At 31.6% G+C, this 26,165-nt stretch overlaps 1 protein-coding gene across 2 annotated transcripts in view; it reads right to left on the bottom strand.

Moving 5' to 3' along the window:
* Window positions 1–26,165, bottom strand: part of RASA1 (RAS p21 protein activator 1) — an 89,974-nt gene that overhangs the window by 33,666 nt on the left and 30,143 nt on the right. For both annotated transcript variants that reach the window (XM_045566231.1, XM_045566232.1), the window contains exons 2-9: window positions 21,542–21,694; window positions 20,385–20,520; window positions 19,703–19,773; window positions 14,669–14,786; window positions 11,618–11,649; window positions 9,115–9,167; window positions 6,594–6,744; window positions 2,665–2,743 (exon numbers count right to left, since the gene is read on the bottom strand). In XM_045566231.1, coding sequence (XP_045422187.1) covers window positions 2,665–2,743; window positions 6,594–6,744; window positions 9,115–9,167; window positions 11,618–11,649; window positions 14,669–14,786; window positions 19,703–19,773; window positions 20,385–20,520; window positions 21,542–21,694 — 793 coding nt within the window. The remainder of the gene's footprint in view (window positions 1–2,664; window positions 2,744–6,593; window positions 6,745–9,114; window positions 9,168–11,617; window positions 11,650–14,668; window positions 14,787–19,702; window positions 19,774–20,384; window positions 20,521–21,541; window positions 21,695–26,165) is intronic.

The raw sequence follows: 26,165 nt of genomic DNA, 5'->3' as shown, positions 1-26,165 counted from the left end.
CCACCAGAGGAATCACTGTCCCTGGCAGCTACAGCCTTGCAAAATGTATTTCTCAACTAATAAAACTTGAAAGTCAAAATTACTCCTTGATCCATGAGCTACAGAATGGATGTTATATTACTGGGCATGAAAACAACATTAAGCTCTTTATACATCTCCATCAGAGCTTTTGGGTGACTAGGTGCACTGTGAATGAGCAGTAATATTTTGAAAGGAATCTTTTTTCTGAGCAGTAGGCTCGATATGGGCTTCAAATATTGAGTAAACCATGCTGTAAATAGGTGCTGTCATCCAGGCTTTGTTGTTCCATTCATAGAGCACAGGCAGGGTAGATGCAGCATAATTCCGAAGGGCCCTAAAATTTTTGGAATGGTAAATGAGCACTGGCTTCAACTTAAAATCACCAGCTATATTAGCCCATAACAAGAATCAACTTATCCTCTGAAGGTTTGCAGCCAGGCATTGACTTCTCTTCTCTAGCCTTGGAAGTCCCAGATGGAATCTTCTTCCAATAGAAGGCTGTTTTGCCTACAATGAAAATCAGTTGTTGTATAGCCACATTTGTTAATGATCTTAGCTAGATCTTCTGGACAACTTGCTGCAGCTTCCACATCAGTAATTGCTGCTTCCCCTCGCACTTCTATGTTATGCAGATGGGTTCTTTCCTTAAATTTTATGAACTAACCTCTGATAGCTTCAATTTTTCTTCTACAGCTTCCCCACCTATATCAGCCTTCATATAATTGTTGAGAGTTAGGGTCTTGCTCTGGATTAGGCTTTGGCTTAAGGGAATGTTCTGCCCAGTTTGATCTATCCAGACCACTAAAACCTTCCCCGTATCAGCAATAAGGCTGTTTTCACTTTCTTGTCATTCATGTGTTCACTAGAATACCCTTTTAATTTCTTTCCTTTGCATTCACAACTCGGCTGTTTGGCACAAGCAACCTTGCTTTCAGCCTATCTCAGCTTTTGTCATGCCTTACTCACTAAGCTTAATCATTTCTAGCTTTTTATTTAGCATGAGAGAAATGCGACTCTTGCTTTCATTTGAACACTTAGAGACCATTGTAGGGTTTTAATTGGTCTAATTTCAATATTGTTGTGATTCAAGGAAAAGGGAGGCCATAGGAGAGGCAGAGAGATGGAGGACCAGCCAGTCAGTGGAGCAGTCAGAACATATACAACACTTATCGATTAAGACCACCATCTTCTATGAGTGCAGTTCATGGAAGCCCAAAACAATTGCAATAGTAACATCAAAGATCCGCTCATTACAGATTACCATAACAAATATGGTAATAATAAAAAGGCTTGATATATTGCAGGAATTACCAAAATGTGACATAGAGACACAAAATGACCATGTTGTTGGAAAAATGGTACCCATACACTTCCTTGATGCAGTAAAGCCATAAACCTTCAATTTATAAAAAACGCACTACCTGCAAAGTACAATAAGGCAAGCACAATGAGGTATGCCTGTATATTAAAATGTGACAAGATCATGATGATTCTTGAATTTATATTTGCCTTCAGAATGATTTTACCCCCTCCCCTGCCCTGGTAACGCAATGAGTAGTAGGGATAACCATCTGAAATAAACTTACGAAGAGGAAACATTGAGAAACTAGAGATGCTACAGATTACTGTACAACTTCATCTGGGTACACAAAACCTCTTTCACAATCCTTTATGTCCCTGGAATATCAGTACCTCCATTTCCACATAGGAAAATTCTTAATCATTCTTTTTAAGCACCTTTTTCTACACTTTTTTCTAATCCATGTGACACCCTTTCCCTACCTCACTTCAGAAAGTATAATGAGGAAGAGAGACTAATAACCCCATGCATTAAGCAACTAATATTTAACAGGCTTTCTTGTTCAAAGCCAATCTTTCCTCTTATGTTCTGGATTTCATTCAATCATGCATTCTGTAGGACCTTGTATATAAGGTACTGCCATTACTCATCCCCCACTGACCACTGTATCACTCTACTCTTTACAATAGTCTTTTTATCTATTTATCTATCTATCTATCTATTTATTTATTTATTTAAGAGATGGGGTCTTGCTGTATCACCCAGGCTGGTCTCAATCTCCTAGGCTCAAGTGATCGATCCTCCCATCCCAGCCTCCCAAATAGCTGGGACTACAGGCACGAGCCACTGTGCCTAGCTTTTACTGTAGTCTTTATGTGGAGTATATGAACATGCTCAAATTCTGCTATCATAAAACTATAGGCAAATTAACAACAAAATAGAAAGTTTAAACCCTTTTTGGCCCTGATCCTTTTGTATTTTTTTTTAATTTGCTTATCATGCTTACCAAAATAAGCCTGCCTATAGTTTATAACCCTGCTACTTTTGCCTCCAAAACACTCCCTCACTGTCCTAGTGTGACTTGGCTTCTGCCACCATGACTGCGTGTATTCTCAAAAAGCCACCGAGGCTTTCCTAATTATCTAGAATCAACATACATGTAAACTAAGATATTCTCTTACAATTTAATTTCTGAATCTAAATAATCTGCAGTTCTCAATTTTATCCATTTTTAATTGTACAAAAGTGTGCATAAACATACCACCAAAATGCATTTTAAAATGCTAACTGTTGCAAAAAAAACAAAAATAAACAAAAAAAACACAACAACAAAAAACACTGACCTGCATTGGTACAGGTTCCTTAAGATAATACCCTTCAACAATCTGTTCTTTTCGATAGTGATCTATGATGTCCCCAATGCTGTTAAAATAAAAATTACTAACATTGACATAATTGACTTATAAAAAATGGAAATCTTATAAAATACATGTAAACTCTGTTATCAAGGATTATCTATTATCAAATATTTATAAAGCATACAATCCAAATACATTAATAGAATAAATAATCATAATAATCACATTATTCTAGTAAAACAAGAAGGTTCCTAATATAGGTTTACAGGTCAAAATACATGAGTCAGAAGTTTCAATTTCCTATGCACATAAAGTAGGCAGCCAAGTCAATAATGCCCATACTCAAAGACTCACCATAAGTGAGGAAATAAAAGCTTATGGTTTTGTTTTTGGTTTTTAACAAGAGTACTACTTCTGAGATATTGAGAATGAAGGGCTGACAGAGAAACGGCATTTATTTAGGAAGCAGAGTTCAGACAAACTAAGAATTCTTATCATCAAAACATTTACATGTTCTGCTTTTATATCAGATGCAGTTAGGTCATAAAACATACGAATAAGTGAAAGAAGAAAGCCTCCCCACCCCACCCCTGAAAAAAAAAAACAAAAAAACAGGAGGTAATCCTACATGTGGGAATATAGCAAGAAAGGCTGATTGATGACTTTAATAAAAAATGCTATAAATTGTTCTAAATATTTGAGAAATGTTACAAATAAAACTGAAAATAAAATGACAATGTATTTTAACATAAATTTTAGCATGCCATAATGTGGGGTACTTTTAATATTTAAAAGGGGTCTTTCTCTATAATCAGTAGGCCACTAATAAAGTCCTAAATATTTAAATCCTGAAATTTTAAACCTAGGAAACATTGCCCCAAACAGATTTTGTTTAACCTATTACTTGATTTTTTTCATAATTCTTTTTACTGATAAAATAATTAGTATATGTGTATGGGTATATATCCAAATATGTTATCTTCCCAATACTATGAAGTTAATTTAAACCAAATATAAATAATGTTAAAAGCAAAACAAAACTGAGAAGATAACTAATAAAAAAATGAGTATGAATAAATATGAACTAAATACCAGAGGCAGCATTTAATACAAAGGCAGAGGGGTAGGGTAAAAATGAGACAAATAAAAAGAAATTACCATAAAAAAGACAAGGATAGTTAAGTTTTTAAAGAAAAAATATAACACCACATAAATCCAAAATTGTTAAAAGAAAAATGAAAATCAGGAAAATATTTGAATATAACTAGATACCACCAAATAGATGTGTTTTAGTGCAAAAAGCATCAAATCTATGAAAATCAGTAAACATCAAAGTTTTTGGCTCAGTAACTGTAAAATGAAATCAACCCTGTTGTAGCACCTCAATGTTACAGTATAATTGTTTTCCATGAACTCAAAGAATAGGAAACTTGTGAAATATAGTTCAGATTGTTAATGAGCAAATTCCAAAGTGAGTAGCAACCAATCAGACAGGTTTTTACCAATGAGGTGGACTTAGGAATATTTTTTAAAATTAGTCTTCTGTTCATAATCTACCCAGAAACACCTAAAGAAACAGTCAAGGAAGATACAGCAAACCAAAATTTCCTAGACATTCCATAAAATTTCTAGCCATGAAATCAGACAGATTTACATCTCAGAAAACTAAAACATGTCCAGTATAAAATTACTTCTGAAATAAATTTGAGTTTTTAGAGAAACTATATCCTATACTCTAATTTTAGTAATACACTTAATATATAAAATCACATCCTCCTCTTCTTGAGGCCTAGATAAATGTTAATAATAATCTTCAAAGTCTGACCAAAATCCTCCTTCGGTCTCACCACCATCTCAACTCTCTTCCACTGATTCTCATGCATATTTGTTTATCCCCTGAATTTAACATAGTCTGTAAAACATCTTTTCTAACAGACCTGAGCACGAATAATGCAGAATCTGTACCTTTTTCTTTAATGTATATGCACAGGATCTGCACAGTACATTTCACAAGGTAGACTGGTCAATTACTATTTGCTAAATTCAATTTACTGTTAAATGCCTCTATTTTTTTTAAACTTTTATCATAGGAACATTAAAGTTGTATCTTAACAGGTTCTAAATCAAACAGATATAACTGCTACCTCCATTTACCAAAAGTCTAATGTACAGTTAATGGGGAGACAGGACAGCAGAGTACTGTTGTGTTAAACAGATTTATTGAAAAATCTTACTTTATACATTTGTATCTAAACAATAAGTGATAATCATAAAGGTGAAGCTTCCTAGGAATTATTTATGACATTAATGCTGAAATGGAGTATATAATTCCTAAATAACTGTAAAATCTGTCATTTTCCAGGTATCATTCACATAATTTGGGCCTTTCTTAAAATAAATTAAATATTAAAACTAGAAACAGCAATACAACTAACTGAACTTCGTAAGATGAACATATTCACAGGGAGCAAAAATTCTAAAACTCAAAGGTCTGTGGGAATGATCAAGGCTACTAAAATCAGCATACAGTTAATTTTTTCAGATGTCTTTATTTTGCAAAGAGACTAATAATTTTGCAGTCATTTGGAAAGAAATGTACTTAAAATATTTCTTTTTGCTTGTTAGATCATGGTCTTTATTGACACAAAAAGACTGTATGTTTTACCACTGTCTCAGTATGCAGGAAGAATTTCCATCCTTGCAGGATATAGGCATTTTAAGGAAGTTTAAGTTAGTAAACAAAACAAACTCCCCCAAAATATTCTACACAAATTATTTTATCTTAAAGAAATTCCATATGTACATTTATTTAGTTAAGACAATGTTTTTAATTTATAATTGTATATGTTCCAAATCTCTAGAAAACCAGACAACAGAAAAAATTAATTTTCCTACAGAAAGAGTTGAAATTGCAACTGGCTAGATTTTGAACAAGGATATCTAGAACCTGGAATGTAATGCAGAAGGTACTAAAGCAGCTTAAATGTGCAAAGAAGGTATGAAAAAGGGTACAACTGCCTAGACTCATATGTTCCATCTGATATCTTACAACTGTCCACTGAACTCTAGCAAGCAACTAGAAGAACTTATTTTTTTTGTTTTGTTTTCCAAATAAACTAGCTGCTGGATCTCAATTCACTCAAAAGTCTAGCTGGAATTGAGAGAAATTCTAACTGGGATGGATAATGCTACTGTGATGTTTAGGGGCTAACCTAGGCAAATGTCAGTATTTTAGAACAAGATTATGCCGGTCTCCAAAAAAGGAAAACAATGCTACTAGAGTAATCAGGTATGGGGAAACCTTTACCCAGAAATGAAGATTACTTTCTATTTTACAGAAAAAATGCTGACATTCTACCATGTGATTTCCTCTATTAACTTATCTTCCTAATCAAGTAACTTAAATTCATTGTGAATTTTGAGATAAGCAAAGAGTTTACTTTGAAGGTGAGAAGTAGAAACCAATAATTACAAATAAGAAATATCAACTTGAGAACAACCCAGTTACATAGTAACATTATATAAATCTCAGGTAACTCTTTAGGAACCTTTGTTTCCTATTAAAACATCTCACTGTTAAAAGAATATATTTTCTTTTTCTTAGATTAGATGCTTTGCTTCTCCTACAGATAATATATGGAGTTAGCAAATTTGTTGCAAATAGCTAATGTACAAATAATTTTTGAAATTGCAAATTATTTTGGAAAGAAACAAATTATAAGTTAGTAACTTTTATGCATCTATGACATTGCCTAAAAAATTTTTGGACATGACTACTACTAAATTATATTAAGGTCTTGTAATTTTAAAAAGTAAGGAGTTTTTATGTAATTTTGAATCTGATATACTATATTATCAAGATTTCAACTAGTTTGCCAAAACTAAAAGATAACTAAAAATTTCTCATGATTTACCTGTTATAATATCGGCCTCCCATCATAAACTGATTGTTTGGTGTTGGACATATTTTAAATCGCTGAATATTTTCATTGGTCCGAAAATAAAGTGAATAATCACCAGGAGTATTATCTGAGGGCCTCACAAGAAAACTGCAGACTTGGCCAACTGCAAAAATTAAGCTGTTAGTTTTATTCCCTAATTATCAAATAAAAAAGAAAAAAATATTAAGTATTATAATTACAAAGTATATTCAAGGTCATAAACATGTAAATTTTCACCAGGAACTTATTTTTTTAAGACAATTTTTTCATATTTTCTGGTTTATGATTCACAACCACCCATGTTACATGTCTGCTAAATCTCTAGTATAACTTACCAGCTTTATTACATAAAAACACAGAGCAGAAATTTTGCAGCAGTTACTTCTGATCAATAATGGAAAGACTAACCTAAGCACAATTAGGGGATACTGGCTAAATTCATACCTTCTCCCTATAAATCCTCTGAAGACGACTCTAAAAAATGACCAATTTTGCTTAGGAATACTCTGTACTTTATCAGTGTTTCCAATTAACTATTAAACAGTAAAGACTACAATAAGAGAATCGTACCAATATCTTACAAAGGTATGTTCAAAACAACTAAAAAATTTTTGTACATTATCAAAATCAACACACATGTACTATATTTTATTCAAAAGACATGATCCTGAAAAAACATATAGAAGCAAATAATTATATATTAAATATTTTCATATTAACTTTAGAGAAGTCTTTTTGATATCTTCAATTAGCAGTGACTCCTAATATAGAGATGGTCTGCCACTTCTCCATTTAAATCCTGATGACATAGAAAAGATCAGGACTTGTTTGTTTTTAGGAAAATAGAATGAACACTTAAGACATCAGATGTAATTTTTGTGTAAATTACTAATAGTGCCAGTCATCTAGCAAAGGCATTTAATACCAAGTAATTTCACATTCAATACAAAGAAGTAAAAAATAAACCTCCTTAAACATCAAGGCTTAATACATAAGTAAACAAAAAAGTTGCAGAAACTGTCTAATTTAATACAGGTTGAAATAAAAGTGTTTCTAAGTTGATAAAACAAATTTTGGTAACAAGAATCCAGTATACTCTCTATACTTCTTCTAGAAGGTTGAGACAGGAATTTCATGCAAAATCGTTCATGCAAGTTCTTATGAGAGCTTTTCAAGGGAGAAAATCCCACCAGATTCTCAAAAAAGCACGTGACCCAAGGAAAATACAAACTAATGTAAGGAAATGAAGTCTAGCACTCCTTTTCAACTTTACATGCCTAAAACAAGAGTGTCTAAATTATCTGGTGAGCACAAGTTCCAAAAAAGAAATGGAATTCAATAAATTCACTACAATGAGTATTTTTAGTTGCACTTTGAAAGCTGATAGAATGTCATTCTGGTTTAGCATTTGTTCTCTATTACTACCATATAGCATTATCATATTCTTTATTTTTTGAACCCACTTAAACCTACATCCTCACCACAAAATTATGCACTTCAAAAACTGCTTCAAGTCTTTCAAAGTGCAAAAATATTAATTTAAAGGGCAATGCCTTATGGCTTAAAACAACAATTCAGATCATATCTTTAATAATCAACAGTTTATTTACTACAAGAATCTATTTCACCAAATACAGAAATTATCAAACAAGGGTCATTTTTAAAGAAATACAACTTCTAAATTACATATTACAGTTTCAATTTGTCTCAGAAAATCAGATCTTTTATAAGATGTGGTTTACTGAAGAACTATTTGGCAGTTAAATTAAATTCAGCCTTAAATATTTAGTAAGAATAAAGAATGACAGGATGATTTTTATTTTAAATAATAAACTCACTATACAAATCAATTTTTACTTTGCATTTCTGTACAGCTACAAGAGTTTTGGGAAATGTTAAAATGTATACATTTTAAATAAGCCTCAAATATATAATTCCACAAGTACACCAAGATAAACACAAGAATGTTTGTTGCAGTGGAATGGCAAAAGAATTAAAAAACAACACAATATCCCTCTATAGGGGACAGATTAGTTACAGTATTTATATAATGAAAAGCTTATGGCTATTAAAAAGAATAATAAAAATTTATATCTGAACAAAAGAAATGATCTCCCAATATATATCCTAACATGAAAAAAGTGTGTTACATACTCCTGTACATGTGTGTATGTGCAGGGGTGAGGAAAGGAGATTCACATAGACACAGAAAACTTCCAGAAACATAGAGAAAGAACTGTCATCTGGTATTACTTCTGGGGAAGGGGCCACAGGGGCCTGATGTAAAAGGAAAACATTTCATTAAATTTTATACTACATGTATGTTTCAACTAAAAACAGAAGAAAAAACACCAGCTTCTTAGTGCTAGGAAAGAAATTACAACATGCATAAACATTAACTGAATGCAAAAGGCAAAATACATGATAAATGGTTGGTTCACCTTTCTATTCTTTTTAAATAGACATTAGAAAAGATAAGTGAATATACAAGTACCTGTCATTAGTAAATTATAAGCTTCTTGTTTGGAAATCTTCCCATGGAACCATCTTAAAAAGAGAACCAATTAGATATATAAATCAAGAGTCCTTTTTGCTGTTATATGATCAAAACTAAACAACCAACATAATGAGCTTAATTCAAACTGACATAATGAAATAAATGCAATGCAATTGATCAAATTATCTCATTCTTATCACATTCATTACATTGTGTAGACACACCATGTTTAATTTCAACAAAATAGAAAAAAACTAGAAACTACCAAATATAAACTACAATTTCCATATTAATTACAACACAAAAACAGAAAAGATTTTAATCCTGATAATGACAAACTGATACATGCTTACTTCATAGTTAGCTGTTTTATTCTTTTGGGGGGATGGAGGGGAGGAGTAGTAGTACAGGTAGAGCTCACTCTAGAATTGCTTAGAAAAAAAAATTAATGATTCAATTTTTCTCATATTTCTCTCAAAGTAAATTTTCCTATAACGTAATAAATTCCCTCTTCAAATAAAATCAAAATGTTGATGTATTCTTTACTGAAAGCCAGAAAATAAGATGGGGTGATGAGAACAAGTAGATACTAACATCAAGAACTGAAAGAAAAGAAGGACGTAGTATTCCTAATTCTACTTGAGGTACCTATCAAACTCAGTTGCTTAAGTATTTTATATTCTGTATTCTTAAATTAAGCCTTTAGAAATTATTATAAATGTCATTATTGTCAAGATACATAACTCATGATAATTAAAGTCTTTAAATTTTACCTTCAAATAAAATAACAAATCTGCTTTAAAAATTATTTAGTAGTCATCAAAGTATTTAAAATCTCCTTTTACTTACATGAAGGCCTATTATCTATCTTGCTGACTAACACATTTCTACACTGTAGAAAGAGGGAGCTGGAAAGAAACTCAGCTAAAGTTATATCATCTATTTAATCGCAAAGGGCACTTGTGGATGTTACTGAGACACCCTGAAGAATTTAAAGTGCCACTTCACTGCCATAGTCCCTGCTCCTTAGGAAGCACACACACACATAAAATAATCTAACAATGCAAATTTAACTTGTCCTAAATACCAGATGAGTAAGAAATTATATAAAGTTGGAAAAATGGAAGAATAACAATGGTATTAAAAATAGGAAAACACTTCCCACTGAAAGTGGGATTTATACTTTACACTATGAGAAAAATGGAAATAGTTTTAAATATTTACTGGCATTTGAGCTACTTTTTTTATTTGAAAAAGCTATTTAAAATAGGAATAAAAATCCAAATTTATAGGTTCTCTTGAAAATCAGGAGGATCTCACAACACTAAACTCACATTGTTACACACATCAACTAGACAGAGTGATCACCTTGCAACAGGCAAACACCTTCTAGTTTTCTACTTCCCACAGTCCTCCCTAACATCAAGAGTGAATGTCAGTTGCCATTTATCACCACACTTACAGTGTGGTTTTTTGACAGTAGGGAAATGGTTCCATGTACCTTAATCTCTATCAAAGAGGGGGGAAAAAATCAAAATTATTGTGTTTAGAGAAAAATGGGAAAATATACACCTGACCCATTTCACTTGCTTATGTTACCTATCTGACTTTTCCAAGCATTAATTAGAACTTGTAACTCTTAATATGGGTAGGAGGGAGACTTTAATACAATCAACAAGATACAGTCTCACTAACAGAGTCTATTTTATAGCTCCATGAAATAGCAGGAAAAATAAACTCAGGTATAATATCTTATATATTCCATTTAAGGAAGGGTGAGGAACTAAGTAGGGTGATTGCAAATGGAGTATTCAGCTTAATGTTTGTAAATTCTAGTAGTTAGAAAACAGAAAAAGCAAACACTTGAGGCAAGCTTTACATTACACTCATGTACCTAATCTTGACAGGATAGTAAGAAAAAATTCTACTAAAAAGATATTAGAATATTATCAGTCTGTTAAAATAATATAAATAAGACAGAATTTGGATTAATGGTTAAGATTTTGAAAAAGTCAGTCTGAAAGATTATGAAAAGAAAAACCTTACAGAATGTTATTAAAATGGTAAAGAACCATTATCTTGGCAAATAGTTCTCTGACCACCCCCCCCAAAAAAATCTGAACCGCAAAATGCATAAAAGATGTGGCTATAAAAACAAGAAATACTTACAAAGCACAATCAGCAAAGAAAAAAAAAAAAGAAATACTATGAATAATCAATAATATAGAAAAATGTGAGGAACTGCAACATTCACAATGTTATAAATGTAATCTTTCTTGAAAGTCTTTAGTTTGATGATACAAGAGTATAGGCTACCTTTTATTTAAAAATAAAACTTTATCACTGGATCCTTAAGAAAATATTTAGACATCAGTCTCCTGAGTCAAATAAAAAAAATTTTTAAGTCACTCCAAAAACACTTTAAAATATTTTTTGGCCAAAGTTTTCCAATTACTAAGTTTACAATTTTTTTTTCTTTTAATAATTAACACAAACTCACATTTTGCCTTCATGTGGATCTTCTTCCCGGCCCTAAAGGGAAGACATTAAGACAGTATTTTATATAATGAACTATTAATCTACTTTTATTAAAATTCATAAAAATCATATCTTCAAACATATCTCCCTATATGTACATAAAAGAAGTTTCTGTTCAAGAAATATCTTTCCCTAACTCTTTCCCTTATTATTCTACCCTTGCTGCCATACGCTAATATAGACCCCCTTCCCCCTTTTTTTCAACTATTACAGTAGCCCAGCTAGTATAATTACCTCTGTGTCCCACCCCACCACTCCAATCTGGATTCATCAGTTTCAACTGCAGCTCTGCCCTGCATTAAGAAAAACCAAACCAAACAAAAACAAGTTTTTAAAACCAAACCTTTAATACCTCTCTACTGCCTACACACCCCTCATTCTGTAACCAAACTCCTTTATCATAGGATTCAAGTCCACATTTCCTGTTTCACACTAACAAGTCTCTTTAGGTACTTAAACCATGGTTACAAGTAACTAACTATTTGCCAATCCCCCACCACTGTAGCTTGTTCTTTTTGTTCTTAGAATATCCTTTCCACATATTGCTTGCTACCTGGTAGATAAACATCTAGGAATGATCTACCTCAAATGCTACCTCCTCAGTGAGACATTTTGGGCTCTTAAAAAGTGAATATCAACTTTTACTTTGAATACAAAAGACATCCTTCCTTTTATCATCTTTTGAACTTCACTCTATACTATATTCCTATTTTTTAAGATACAGCAGTATTATTCACTCCACTATAGTGGCTATATGCATCTTAAGGTCTTTGCCATTCTTTGACACCCACCACCGGCACAAGCACCAGCACAATGCTGGGTACATAGTTTTCATTGAATTTCTGTTGAACTGTAGTTGTAATAGCTAGCACAGTACCTGGCACTGAGTTCTCAGTGAATAAATAATGAAGGAAGGAGTAGAAAAATGGGCTAACTATAGATGGATTTACTTCCCGCGATCTGATCCTCATTCATTAAATACCTAATTAAACTAAAAGCAAACATTCACTGAATTCATACTAAATCCTAGGCAGTATACTAAAAAAAAAAAAACTATAAAAATGAACAGTATTATCATTGTCCAAAAGGAGTTATTTTCTTTTAGAAGTTTAAACAATAAATTCATTTATACAATGTAACGGAATGTAGAATTAACAAGGTGCTACGGAAACACAGGAGGAAATAATTTAGCCTAAGATAACCTAGAAAGGCAATTAAAACCCCTGTGAAAGAAGGGGTGACACATGAACTGAACTGATAGCAATGAATCAAATTTTACAAGGCAGTCTATCAGGGCAGGAGTGTCAAGGAAGAGTGAATAGTACAGGTATAGAAACATTCATAAATTTGACAAACATTTACTGAATGCCAACTAATGCCAGACACTATTCTAGGTAATGGGAATATATCATGGAATCAGACAAAAATCCCTCCCCTCACAGAGCATACATTCTAGAGTTAAAACATAAAAGTATAAATGTGCTTGGAGAACAGTAATTAGAATTTTAGAGAGGAAATTTCTTAAATCCAACCACTAACTGAATGCCTAAAACATGTTTACAATCTAGACAATGTCCAAATGGTTTTTCAATCTATAAGGAATTCACTATCTTACAATAAAAGCCCACTGTGAAAAATTATTCTAAATATTGGAGTGAAAATTGTTTATAATTCTAACTTGTAATTATTGCACTATTAATTCAAAGTATGACTATATTCATTTTTAGCAGCCACATCACACTGTTCACTCGTATCAAGTGAACTTGTTCTTTTTAAATTGATCCAGAATTCCAAGAGCTCAAGAAAATCCAACTATACTGCAATTTCTTTAAATAATAAGGAGGAGGAAGAGGGTAGGTAGTACAGCAGGGATAGAGAAATCCAACATAAAAGTTTAACTAACAAATTTTGTAAGAAAGCCAACACAGACAATAGATGCTCCAGTTTTAATACTTCTTGCCTATATGGAATAACACTCTCTCCTCCTGTAGAATACATAAGACTAATCTGGGAATTAAGAGCTGTAATTCCAACTCTTGTACTAAGTAACTATGTGAATATGAGTGCGGAATGTATCATACCATTTCCTCAACTCCTTCCACTTTTCCTCAGTATGTTTTACTTCTATACATCAAGATCTGGGTGCCAGAATAGGCAGACAAGAGAATTAAGAGCAAAGAAGAATATTCTCCACTGCCATCTTCCTGGAGCAATAATCAGAGCACAGGTTTCAACATATTATCAGGTCTGTGACATAATTTGAAAACAGTAACTGTGACAGTTGTAAAAGACAACAGAAATCCATTATATCCCACTGGACAAATCCAAAAGGAAAAAGAGAATTTCAAAATTTTAATATAATGTTTGATATATTTCAGTGACACTATTATCTCTAAAGTACAAATGCTGCTTGAAACTGCTGACCTGTTTTCAAAAAATCCACACATATGGTAATTTATACTGTGATAAGACAACTAATAACATATTATGTGATAGCAACAGAAACAAGGGGAATATTCAAAATGCAGAATCATGTAATAATGTATGTGTAATAATTGGATTTTTACAAAGTTACTGGAAAATTATGCATATACTTGGAAGATAAAGGATCTGAAACCAAACATATACAACCATGATCAGTTTGCCATAACTTCATTTATGAGGAAGAACAAGAGGGCAAAAAAGGGATAAAAATAAGCCCAAATGTTAATACATTTTTTTCTTACTTAAAAGATGTCTTAGTATGTTAATAGATTTTTAATTCACGGAAACTCATGAAAGCTTTCTGAAAATTGGCAGCTATGTATTATAACATGCTAGCTTGATTAATTTTGCTATAAATAAATAGCATTTACTAACAGTAAACAGATTTTAATGAAAAATTCCTTATACTTTTCAATTAAGGTGTTTCACAGAAGAATGTATTCACACCTACTTTCCTTGATCACGGACAAGTTCCAAATCTTATAAAATATTTAGAATCTGGAACTGAGAAGAATAAAACAAAACTTACCACCTCTTCCACTAGGTCTTCAACAATAAGGCCTTGTTCATCTGTTCTTAGATTTGTAACCCACATCCATCCATCTTCTAATTCATTATGAACAATGAACATATCTCCTTTTAAGAAACTGAAAACAGCAATCATAAAGTTATTAAAATTAAAAATTTAAACATGGAAATTTGAATAGCCATATACCACAACACAGAGATAATATGATATTGGAAAATACAAAAATTAGACTCAAATACCCTAAATTTTTGTCCTGTTTCTGGCATTATCTACATGCAAAATTCTGAAGACACTTAATAATCTATATCTTAATTTCCTCATAAGTAAAATGGGTTTGATAATAGTACCTGAACTATCTATATCATGAATTATTGTTAGATTTGAACTAAAATGTTTATAAACAGTAACTAATTATATGTGTACTGCAGGCTTTTGAGTGTAACTCCAAGAAAATTAAGTTGAAAAATTTAAGTTTTAATGTTATTACTTTCAGATGTAGGTTAGCTATAAAATCAAAAACACAAAATAAATATAATTAACATATTATACATATACAAGATACAGAGTTACTTCAGAAAAAGTTTATGTATTTTATTTTTTATAAAATACTACCAGTGGAGTCAAACATGTAGAAAAATTTCGTACAAGAATAAGGAAAGTCTTATTTCTTCATTTGTTTTTGTTTTTCTTCCCTTTGAGGCAAGTGAAATGAGGAATAGACTTCCTCCTTTAAATCATGGGATTTTATTATACATTGTAAGCATGTATAAAAATATCACATGGGCCCCATAAATATGTATAATTATATCAATTAAAAAGAAATTCACTATGAACTGTTAAATATATTTTCTTGCAAGATGTTTTATTAAATGCATAAATACCCTGATTATCAAAGAGGATGCATCCAATAAAACACTCCAAAAAGTTTATTTTAGATAAACACAGTTAACTTTATCATGGAGATGCTTATGCCAATTAACATTTTTCTTATTAAAAAAAAATAGGGCTTATTTAACCCACTCAGACACCATCATCCAATAAGTATAAGTATAGCATGTTTTCTCTGAAAGTGGTACCAAGGGATATAGTATTAGACAAGCATGCATTTTTTTGTGTTATCAATTTCAGAGGAGGGGGTCACATATACAACTCAGTTTCCTTTCATTTGAACCTAGATGTTTTCAACCTCCACACAATAAAGGGAGCAAGAAGCTGCTGATATATATCATCAATATAAAACCATCAAAAAATTCCCTGAATTTTTCCTTTCAGGCTCAAAAGAATGCTTCTGAACACTTAAGGTTTCAAGATTAGTTGGACACTACCACTGACTCTGTATCTCCAACCTTATCTGTCATATATTTTTCAGCTATTTTCCTTTCAGTTTTAAAATTCACAAACCAAAGTTCTATTAAGTAAGAATGAAGAATAAAAAGTTCTCATATCCTTGAAAGTTTTAATTGTTTAAACTATCTCAAATTGCATTGCTTCTTGGACAGGTTTCAGCAAACAGAACTTGTACACATTTTTTTTACACTGTATTTGAATAATCACAGAACACTGCATTCTATCTTGCTTCTACAACCCTTCTTAATGATAGCCAGTACTTCACTAGAGGAATGGTAGACATTATCACTTAATCAAATCAATTATTCCTTTCTAGAACCAGCTACATTAGCACATTAAAGAAAATCACTAAGTGTTCAAGAAGTTGGTGCACAGGGACAAGAACTAAAACAGAAATGAAAAATGGCAAATTTCATTTCTTGGTCAAAAGTAGTCATAAGAGATTTTTAAACTTTCAAGTTCTGTTACTGTTGCTATGCCAACTTTTCATAGTGCAAAAACAAAAACTTAAAAAAACAAAAAGCTTACTAGTATAAATAAGATGACCATAAAATTCTGTCTGTATTATTTTGCATTTCCCCCCAAAAGGGTTAAAGTACTTTAAATCTCATTCATTTTCAGATGTTTTTACCTTAAAAAATTCATAAGTATATTCAAATTTTTTAAAAAAGACTCATAACTTCATATAAGTTTATATCATCAAATTAAAACTTACACATTCTAATTCTTGTTTAAACTTCCCTCTTCCTAGATCAGCAGTTATGAAAATTTTTGAGGGGGTCTCTCTGGACCCCTTTATACTCTTAAAAATTGATATCCTAAATGGATTTTATTTATATGTATTCTGTCTACTGATACTTATATTAGAATTTTTAAGTCTTTAAATAGTAATTCCTCTAAAAATAATATATCTCATTAAAGAATATGTCTAAATAATTATAACTTTTGTAAGTTTAGTGAGAATATCATTTTATATTTTTACAGATCTCTTTAATGTCTGGCTTAACTGCAAACTGCTGGATTCTCATATCTGTTTCTACATTCCATTTGTTGCTATATGATTTTTTGCTTGAAGTATATGAAGAAAATCTGGCTTCAAATAAACATGCAATTGTGAAAGAGATAAGTATTTTAATAGCCTTTTCAAATAATTATAGATATTCCATGATATTACACCAAAAACTCAACAAATGGTGCTTTCTTGAAGGTTAGTTGTAATGTGGAATCTAAAACTACATATCAATGAACTTTCTCTAAGCATTACAGTGACATCCATTGGTCTACCTTGCACATTAAATGTATCTTTTACCCATGCATGATTTTGTAATATCACTCATTGATCATTTAGAAAATATTGGTTCGTTGGGCTATATATATCTTCCAGTTGTTAATATATGATACATTATCAAAACATCTCATTCTTTAATATCACAACGAATCTCATCAAAAAAGTCATTATTTGGGAAGCTGTCAAGCTCTTAAATGCCATTATAGGGTTTCTAAAATTCTAATTTTTGCTCAAGAACTCAAATTTTGTCATTGGCAACAAATACAATTAGTTATTTTCCTTGAAGTAACATTCTCACTTTGTTCCTTTTCAAAAATATGTCAAACACTTGAGTCTGAATAACCATAGTTTGCCGGTCAAGTAAAAATGGTGTGTATTAGCAAGCTAGTTCAGCTCTCAACGCACTGCTTTTCCTCATGACACTGAACTTTGGTACATAGCAGAAGTGTTTTATATATACTTCTCATTTCATCATACAGAATATTAAAAAGATGTGTAGTCAAGGGTTGAAATTTAATAAATATTTTTTACTGCCTCATCAAGTGAAAGTGGTTTTGATTAACATGTGTGGCAGTGACAAATACCGTACACTTTAGTGCCACCACTGCCTTGATTTTTACTGAGACATCAGCAGCTTTACCATCCATTGCTTTTGCACCATCACTATAAAAGTCACAGTGAAAAGGCCAAATTAAGTCTTAGTATATGAAAATAATTTTGGTCTCATGGATTGTGAAGGTTAATTTTATGTGTTACCTTGACTGGGTGGTCCACAGAGTGCCCAGATTAAACATTATTTCTGGGTTTGTCTGTGGGGTGTTTCTGGATGAGACTGGCATTAAAATCAGTGGATTTAGTGAGATTAGCATTTGAATGAAAGGACAGTATCCTACCAGATGGGCATGGTGGGCCATGCCTGTAACCCCAGCTACTCTGGAGGCAGAGGCAGAGGAGGGAGGGTGGTTTTAGCCCAGGAGATTGAGGCCAGCCCAGGCAACAAAGCAAGATAGTAAGATAGCCTCACTCTCAAAAAAAAAAAATAAGATGACAATCTCTGTCACCCCCAGTGTAGGTGGACATCATCCAGTTAATTCATTCAAGGTCTAAATAGAACAAAAGGTAGAGGAAGGAGGAATTCACCTCTTTTTTCTGCCTCACTAGTTGAGCTGGGACATTATTTCATCTTCTCTTGCCCCCAGGCTGGGATTTACACCATTGGCTTTCCTGGTTTTCAGGCATTTAGACTTGGACTGAATTACACCAATGGCTTTCCTGGGTCCTCCAGCTTACAGACAGTAGACATGAGATTTGTCAGCCTCCATAATTATGTGAACCAATTCCTCATAATAAATCTATTCTGAAGAACCCTGACTAATAAATATATGGACCTTTTAAATGGATCTGGAAGATCCCCAGCATTATAGGGAACACACTTTGAAAACTGCTGTTCTAGATGATCGCAATGAAAATTTACAAATTATCTAAAATGCCTGAATTTGCAATTCATCACTGTTGTTCTTTAATATATATATATTTTCTCCTTTCTCTTTCTTTTATTGGCCTTTCCAGCTTAGATCACAAATAAAAAAGTATGTCAATAAGAATTAAATGAGAATTAATTATTTTGAGAACCATCATATAAAAATAAAATTCCTATTTTGAGACTCAGATACCTGTATCTTTGTGCGGTTTTTTTTTTCTGGAACCTACTAGAGAATAGAGAACAATGAATCTTTGCTTTTTAGTACCATATTTCCAGAAATTTTTAGTACCCCAAAAAAGTTTTCACTACATTTTAAATGCTGCTACTCATTTCAGTAAAAAACTATATATTTATAATCAGTAATTATTCAGAAGTAGCCTTAATGATTTACTGGTAAGAAAAAAAGTTTCTATTAGAAAGTTAAATAGCTTATAAAAAGAAACTGATAAGTTGATTATCAAATTATAAAATAAATCAAATTTTATATAAATAATAAAAACAAAAAAACTATCATGTTCTATAGTTCAGTAACATTCTTAAGGTTGAAAATTATTCACCCACTGTATTTACAGAAGTTTAATTATCATTTGACTATTATTTATAACTGGGGCATAAATGCCACATGGTAATAAAAATTTAATAGGATACAGATTATAAGAAAATGCTCCTTACTTTGTCAGAGACAGTGTAATAAAAGTTATTTCTCCTGTCATCTTCACTATTGCCACCTTAATCCAAATCCTGGATCACATAAACCAATCCAGGAGTACAGGAACAACAGACCAAATATTAAAAGCACTTTTACATTGCTGTATGCTATTTCCTCAAATTTCAAAACCTTCCTAGTCTGAGAGCAATAAATCTTCAAAGTCTAGCTCTTTCAAATGCCTATATAGGAAAACATATTATAAAATACCTTATTTCATCAGTATCTGGTACTTTTGTGTAAGGTAGAATGGCTCGTACACGCCTTCTATCTTCTACTGGCTAGAAACCATAAAAAAAGATTTAAAAAGATAAATAGTCTTTTTCTCTCAAATTCAAAAGACATGTATCCACACAAAGTTAAAGCCAATAAAAATCCACATTATAAACTCCACAGGATTATTCAAATTAATTTTTACTGAAACTGTGAACATCTAGTGGCTAGAAATGTTTTTGTTTTTGGTGTTTTTATGGAAATTCTCTAAAAAATACAACCAATGTTATCAGGTAATATGAATTGATCATTTAATTTTAAATAAACTACATGAAACATAAGTTAACCTTTCTTTGAGGACATAGAAGCATTTCAAAATCTTGCAGTAACTTCAGTATTAGTACTGTGAAATCAATTACTTCTCATACATTGAAAAGTATTTGTTAAGCTATAAAGCAGTATTTTAAAAATCTAGTTATGTAAATATAAAATTATAAAAAATTTATTTTCTTTATTAAAGAAATTGTCAGTTTTGCTCTGACATTATAACCAGAATTAAAATTTTACATTATATTTCTCAAATTATAATAAACATCATAAGTAACTGAACAAGAGCTAAAACCATTATTAAAGTGAAATAATAAAGTTTTGAAAGATGCTTTATTAAAGTTTTACTTGCCTCTGGTGGTGCAACTGGATAAAGTAATTTTTCTCCTTTAAGCAAACAAGAGACATGACTATAATAACCTATTAGGTCTGATAATGAAGAGAAACGTCTTCCACCAATGTAGTAATCTCCACACATAGCAATAATCCTATTTGGACAGGGGGGAAAAAAAAAAAAAACAGTATAATAAAAATCTCTATAGCCGATTCTTAAAACCAAGTTTCATGAAGATAATTCTACACGCTTTTTTTAATTATATCTCTGTACTAAAATATCAGTTATTAGTATCTTCATCGTAAGCAAATTTCTTGGGGTTATTTCTTTTAAATATATATATGCCTTTGATATGAAATACAAATCAGGCCCATAAACCTGAATTATATAATTCAATCAAACATTTGAAAATTCACATCCTGATACCTCCCCCATCACTTTCCATATTTAAGACTGAATTAGCAATTTTTAATAAGTTTTCTCAGGCTAAAAGTAGTTCACAGATTCCCTGAAATATTTACATTAAGAACAGTAATAATTTCACATACTACATGTGGTATGACAGTACTCCTAAAGCTTATTGTTAAATGTCAAAATCAAGAGTACACAAACATTTTACCAATTAACATTATAAATACTAGATTTGTTTTCTAATTTCTCCCACAAAAATGAAATAGAATACAATAACATCTCTAAATATACTTACATATACAGCTTTTAATATCTGTACTTGAAAATCTACATGACTATTTAACTGAAGTAAATGTCTGCAAAGAGTTTCAGAATAGTGAGGCTAACTAAAATGAATTAAAGGGCACAAACCTTGACTTTTAAACAGTGTTTCCTACATTTTCTGTTACTTCATAGTCTAAAAGTATACATTTTCTTTGTTTCAGTACTACCAAAGTTTATTTGTAATTCTTTATACTTTAAAAGTGATAAATACATGAAGATTAGCACAGTAATAGTCAATAATAATGTTTTTAAACAAGAAATGTAAACATTCAACAGCATCTACTCTAAGTCACAGATTAAACCCTTTAAATGACAGCAAGTTTCTTTCTCCACTATTTAAACGTCAACGAGTCATTAATCTTTATGACAGCAGGTATATTTATGAATACTACATCAAAACAGCTAAACAATGTGGCCTCATAACAGGAATAAAGACTTACCTAAAATGGTTGACAACATTTGTCTGGCTAAGAAATGAAAGTACAAAGGACCCTGGCCTCCGATCACTCTCTCTTATAAGGTAACTGCCAGACTTCCCTGCCTGCCTGAGGCGTTCTTCCGCTATCGTTCTGTCAAGTTTTCCATGATACCACCTAGGAAGAAAAAAGGTAAGAGATTAGAACAAAAATAGCAGCCATACAGTTACTATTGGCAGTTGAAAAACATACTACAAGAGGTTTTAAATACCTAAATGTAACTTAAACATTTACATTTTTCTCTGAACCAGTTACTGCAATTTTAACTCAATTCTTTCTAATCTCAGTCTCTTAAAAAAAAATCATTTACTCAGTTTTTAATTTGTGCTATAAGCTCGGGCCCACTCATCTCCCACACAAATCTCTTCCATTTCTACCCATCTTCCTACTTCCAGGATTGTCTATCTGTTCAAAATGTAAGCACTTATCACAATCAACTCCTTACTCAGAAAAATAAAAGATGGACACATGGAATTGGATTATTAATTTACTACTTCTCTACATACTCAGGAACCAAGACTTGACAGTAACAAGGGCACAAGGGAACTATGAGAAAATAAAACATTTATTCCATTTTAGAGTTTGTGTCCTGGGATAGGAAAACAGAATGACACTGCTTAAAGGCTGCTATTCTAATTTCCTATTTCAACATGAAGCTGATTATTCCCTTTGGTGCTAACATGATCTACTCCATGACCACAGATTTGAACTTAACTTCCCAACTTTATTTAACAAACATGGAGAATAAATAGCACCTTTGTGCCTCTAACCTTCTTGCTCTCAATTTAACTATTATTATAGTCTACCTATGCACTATCAGAAAATCTGCTTAAATAACTGGCTATAACTCTATCATCATCCATGCTACCAGTCTATGCCTATAAAAGCCTCATAGATGGATATAAACATAAGCATACTTAGAAATAGACTGGAATTATCACATGGGCATAGTAACAAATCTACAAAGTAACTGGCATGAAATACTTTTATATTTTTGATACTTGATCCAAACATCCTTAGATACTTATAGTATAATCTGAAACATGCAGAAGAAAACAAAAAACATTCATATTACATTGATATATTTAATTATATAATATTATATCACAAACAAGCCAATGATAAACAAAACTATATTATTATAATATGACTACTTTTGTAAGCTTGCTGTAACAAAAGCTTTTTATTCCTGACTCCATATTTTATTTGAAAACTCAAAACAAAAACACAAAAAATTAAAACTCCTCAATAAAAATTTTTAGTTTTCTTCTAAAACCAACCTATTTATTTAAAGGTCTGTGCGTAAGGCTGAAAATAAAATAATGAAAAACTTATTCATAGAGCTTTATTATACCATAATAGGGAAAACATAAACTGTTAGTATTAGAGAAAAGAAAAGAATAATCAATATTGCATCCTTCTAAATTCCTAGCCTTACTACAAGCATTATCTTTGAGAAAACTGACAAGTAAATTTAACTTTCAAGAGCTCAGGGCTTTTTGTTTGTTTGTTTGTTTTCCTGAAAGGAAAAGTTTAGACCAGAGGCCATTGAAGATCCCTTGAAGAGCTAAAATTTAATGACATATGAAAATAAAATTTTGAAATTCAGGCTGGAAGTTTGTTTCATTGTGACCCTTAGGATATGAAACTGGTAGATTATTTATTACCTAAAGCAATGAACTATCCCACAAAGCAGACTTACACATCCAACAAAGACAAAATTAAGAGAATTTTAAGCAAATATCTCTTTTTGTATCCTTGATATTTGTTCAATTTCTGTTGTGTTTTAAGCAAAATGTTAAAAGATTTAATCTCCTTTATCTTGTGAACTCACCATAAGATGATACACAGAGGTGCATAAGGCATTACATAATCACTATTTTATAATAAATACCTGACTGAAGACCTTTACTGTTTTTAGTTTTTATATCTATGTACTTTCTATAAGATTTGAGCATTAAAATGGGTAATAAGTTCAAGATGGAGACATTAATCTAAATAAACAACTTTATCTTCTGAATATTAGTAATTCCCTTTCATGCCAAAAGCTCATAAACTTCAAACACATAAAGCAAAACATGCCAATTTTTTATTATGACTATAAACTGTAATTAAATTATTCAATAATCAGCTTATAAGCATATATGTAGTTGATCTGATTCTCTAAAACATTTCAACTGTTACAAGCCTCTGGTTGTACTAGAAAAAAAATTGAATGGTCTTAATCAAAAGTCAGAAGAATTTCTTGAATTATCTATATGGTTTACTCCAAAATATCACGGTGATTCACAGTAACGAGAATATTTTAAATGTATCTGCCCAGATACTTTAAAGCTACTGTTAAAGTAGAAAAAAAAGCACTTCAATTAAACTGATACAACTTCCTATCTTTACCCCATGTAAAAACTTGGAAATAGGAAAATCATTAGCATTACACTAGCTAAAAATAATCATTTTATTTATATTGTACATAGCATTAACATATGTAACTGAAACAAATACTTTACAAATAAATCACAATAAATCCAATGTGATAAGATTTGATTCAGATACTTCACAGATTTATAGACCCTAAGTAAATTTCTATATCCACTAAATACTAGTCCTTGGTTCTACTCAAAAACAATTGTTTCTCAACTTTTTTTAACAATCTTTTTTATAAACACAAAAATTTTATCTACCAGAAGATTTAGAGTCCCTAATGTGGCAGTCCCTCACAGAAAAGTATATATTCTATTTAACCCCAGCAGCCAAAAAAATGCTATCTACCTTCTCTCTCTAAGTTTGCAACGTAATTCTTTTCAAGATATAAAATAACATGTCATGTGGCTTCTCAAAATATTAATATAACCCCAATAAGATATCTTACTCCCCAAGAGTGGACACTACCCTAGTGGATATCTGTCTAAAATATTCGATTTTTTAAAATGCAACACTTTCTGCCTCTACAAATAGTAGTATCATCACAAAGAAATGAAAGAAAACATTTACTCAACCCCACAAAAATATGAAAAATATGCCTCAAAGAACACTTTAAAAGTTCAAATTATCTTCAAATCTATCCTCTTATCTGGTCTCTGCAATAATCCTACCAGTGGGTGTCAAGGGAATGGACATCACCGACTATAGCACACAAAGTTCTCCATAATATGCCCATTATTTTCGTATAACTAGTCTATATCCCAACCAAACTACACTTATTTATCCAACAAAGACTTTTTTAAGCACCTACTACGTGTTAGGTACTGTTTTATAAATAAGTTCTCTCCTATGCTTTCTTAAGGTGTTTTTCCTGTATTAAATTTTTAAAAACGAAGGTGAAAAGATTATTCAGTTTCTTCAAAGGCTATCCTAAAACTAACACATTTCCTATGGGGTTTTTCCTCAGAATTTTCAATTTCTCTATTATTCTTACTCATGGAAATATCAATACCAATTCAGCTGAAACTATATAACCTTTATGACAATGATTCCCAAATTTCCCTAAATCTAAATTCCCTCCCTAAACTCCAGGCTTAAATTAACAAATACTTGCTAAGAATCTTCACTTTAAGGTGAATATATTCAAATCTAAAAATTAGCAACTACCTCTACAAACACACACGGCACACACACACTCCTCTGCCTCTTTACTGTTAAATGGCATCAGCATCTTTCTTCGTATCCAGATTCAAAACTTCTAAAGCAACTCTGATTCCTTCCTATCTTCCTACCCATAAAATTACTGCCAAGTTGTATACTGTACCTTCAAATTATTCCCGTTTCCCATTCCTTTGATTACTCTAATTCAGGCCCTCTTTCTCTCTCATACTGTTCCAATCCTTCCTACAACTATGGGAAGATTCATCTTCCCAAGAGGCTCTTTCTTCCTAAACCACAGGCTTAATCATTTCACTCTAATAGCTCAAAAGTCTACAAATGGCTATCCAATATCAAATGAAGTACAAACTATTCAACTTGGCATTCAAAGACCACCATTAAAGACTCCAACCTACCTTTTCAGCCAAACTAGACTGCTTGTTAGTCCACAAACACTATCTGTGCTTGACCACTTCTCTCAATAAATTTATCATTCCATTTCTGCTTGTCAAAACACTATTCTACTCTGAGGTCCAGTCTAAAGTATATTTGCCTAAAGTCATTTTTATCCCCCTTAACTGGATATATTACCTCCCTCCTTTAACTCCTCTACATTTAGATGTTAATCTTTTTCTATCTCATAGTACTTATTTTACATGTTCCCTGTAGTAAGCCACAAACTCCTCCTCTAAAGGACCAAATCTCGCTGGGTTTTATATCCCCTATAGCATTCTTAGCAGAGGACCTTGCATACAGTAGGGAGTCTGTAAATGTTTGTGAAGGTTAAACTAAACGCTAGGGTAGAACTAATTCTCTGGATTTCACATAGATACATATATACAAAAGCACCCTTCAAAATGTCAGGAACATATTAGCCCAGCAATGAATCTTAACCTTATATCCTCATTCCTAATCTAAGGGCAGTACCATTAGTCTAAATTTAACCTCCTTATGAAAACTGTTTCATTACAACTATCTATTATACAAGTTAAGGGGGATGGATGTTTGA

The sequence above is a fragment of the Lemur catta genome, chromosome 12 (assembly GCF_020740605.2).
Source record: "Lemur catta isolate mLemCat1 chromosome 12, mLemCat1.pri, whole genome shotgun sequence".
Classification (NCBI taxonomy): Eukaryota; Metazoa; Chordata; class Mammalia; order Primates; family Lemuridae; genus Lemur; species Lemur catta.
This window is presented reverse-complemented; position numbering and strand designations above follow the sequence as displayed.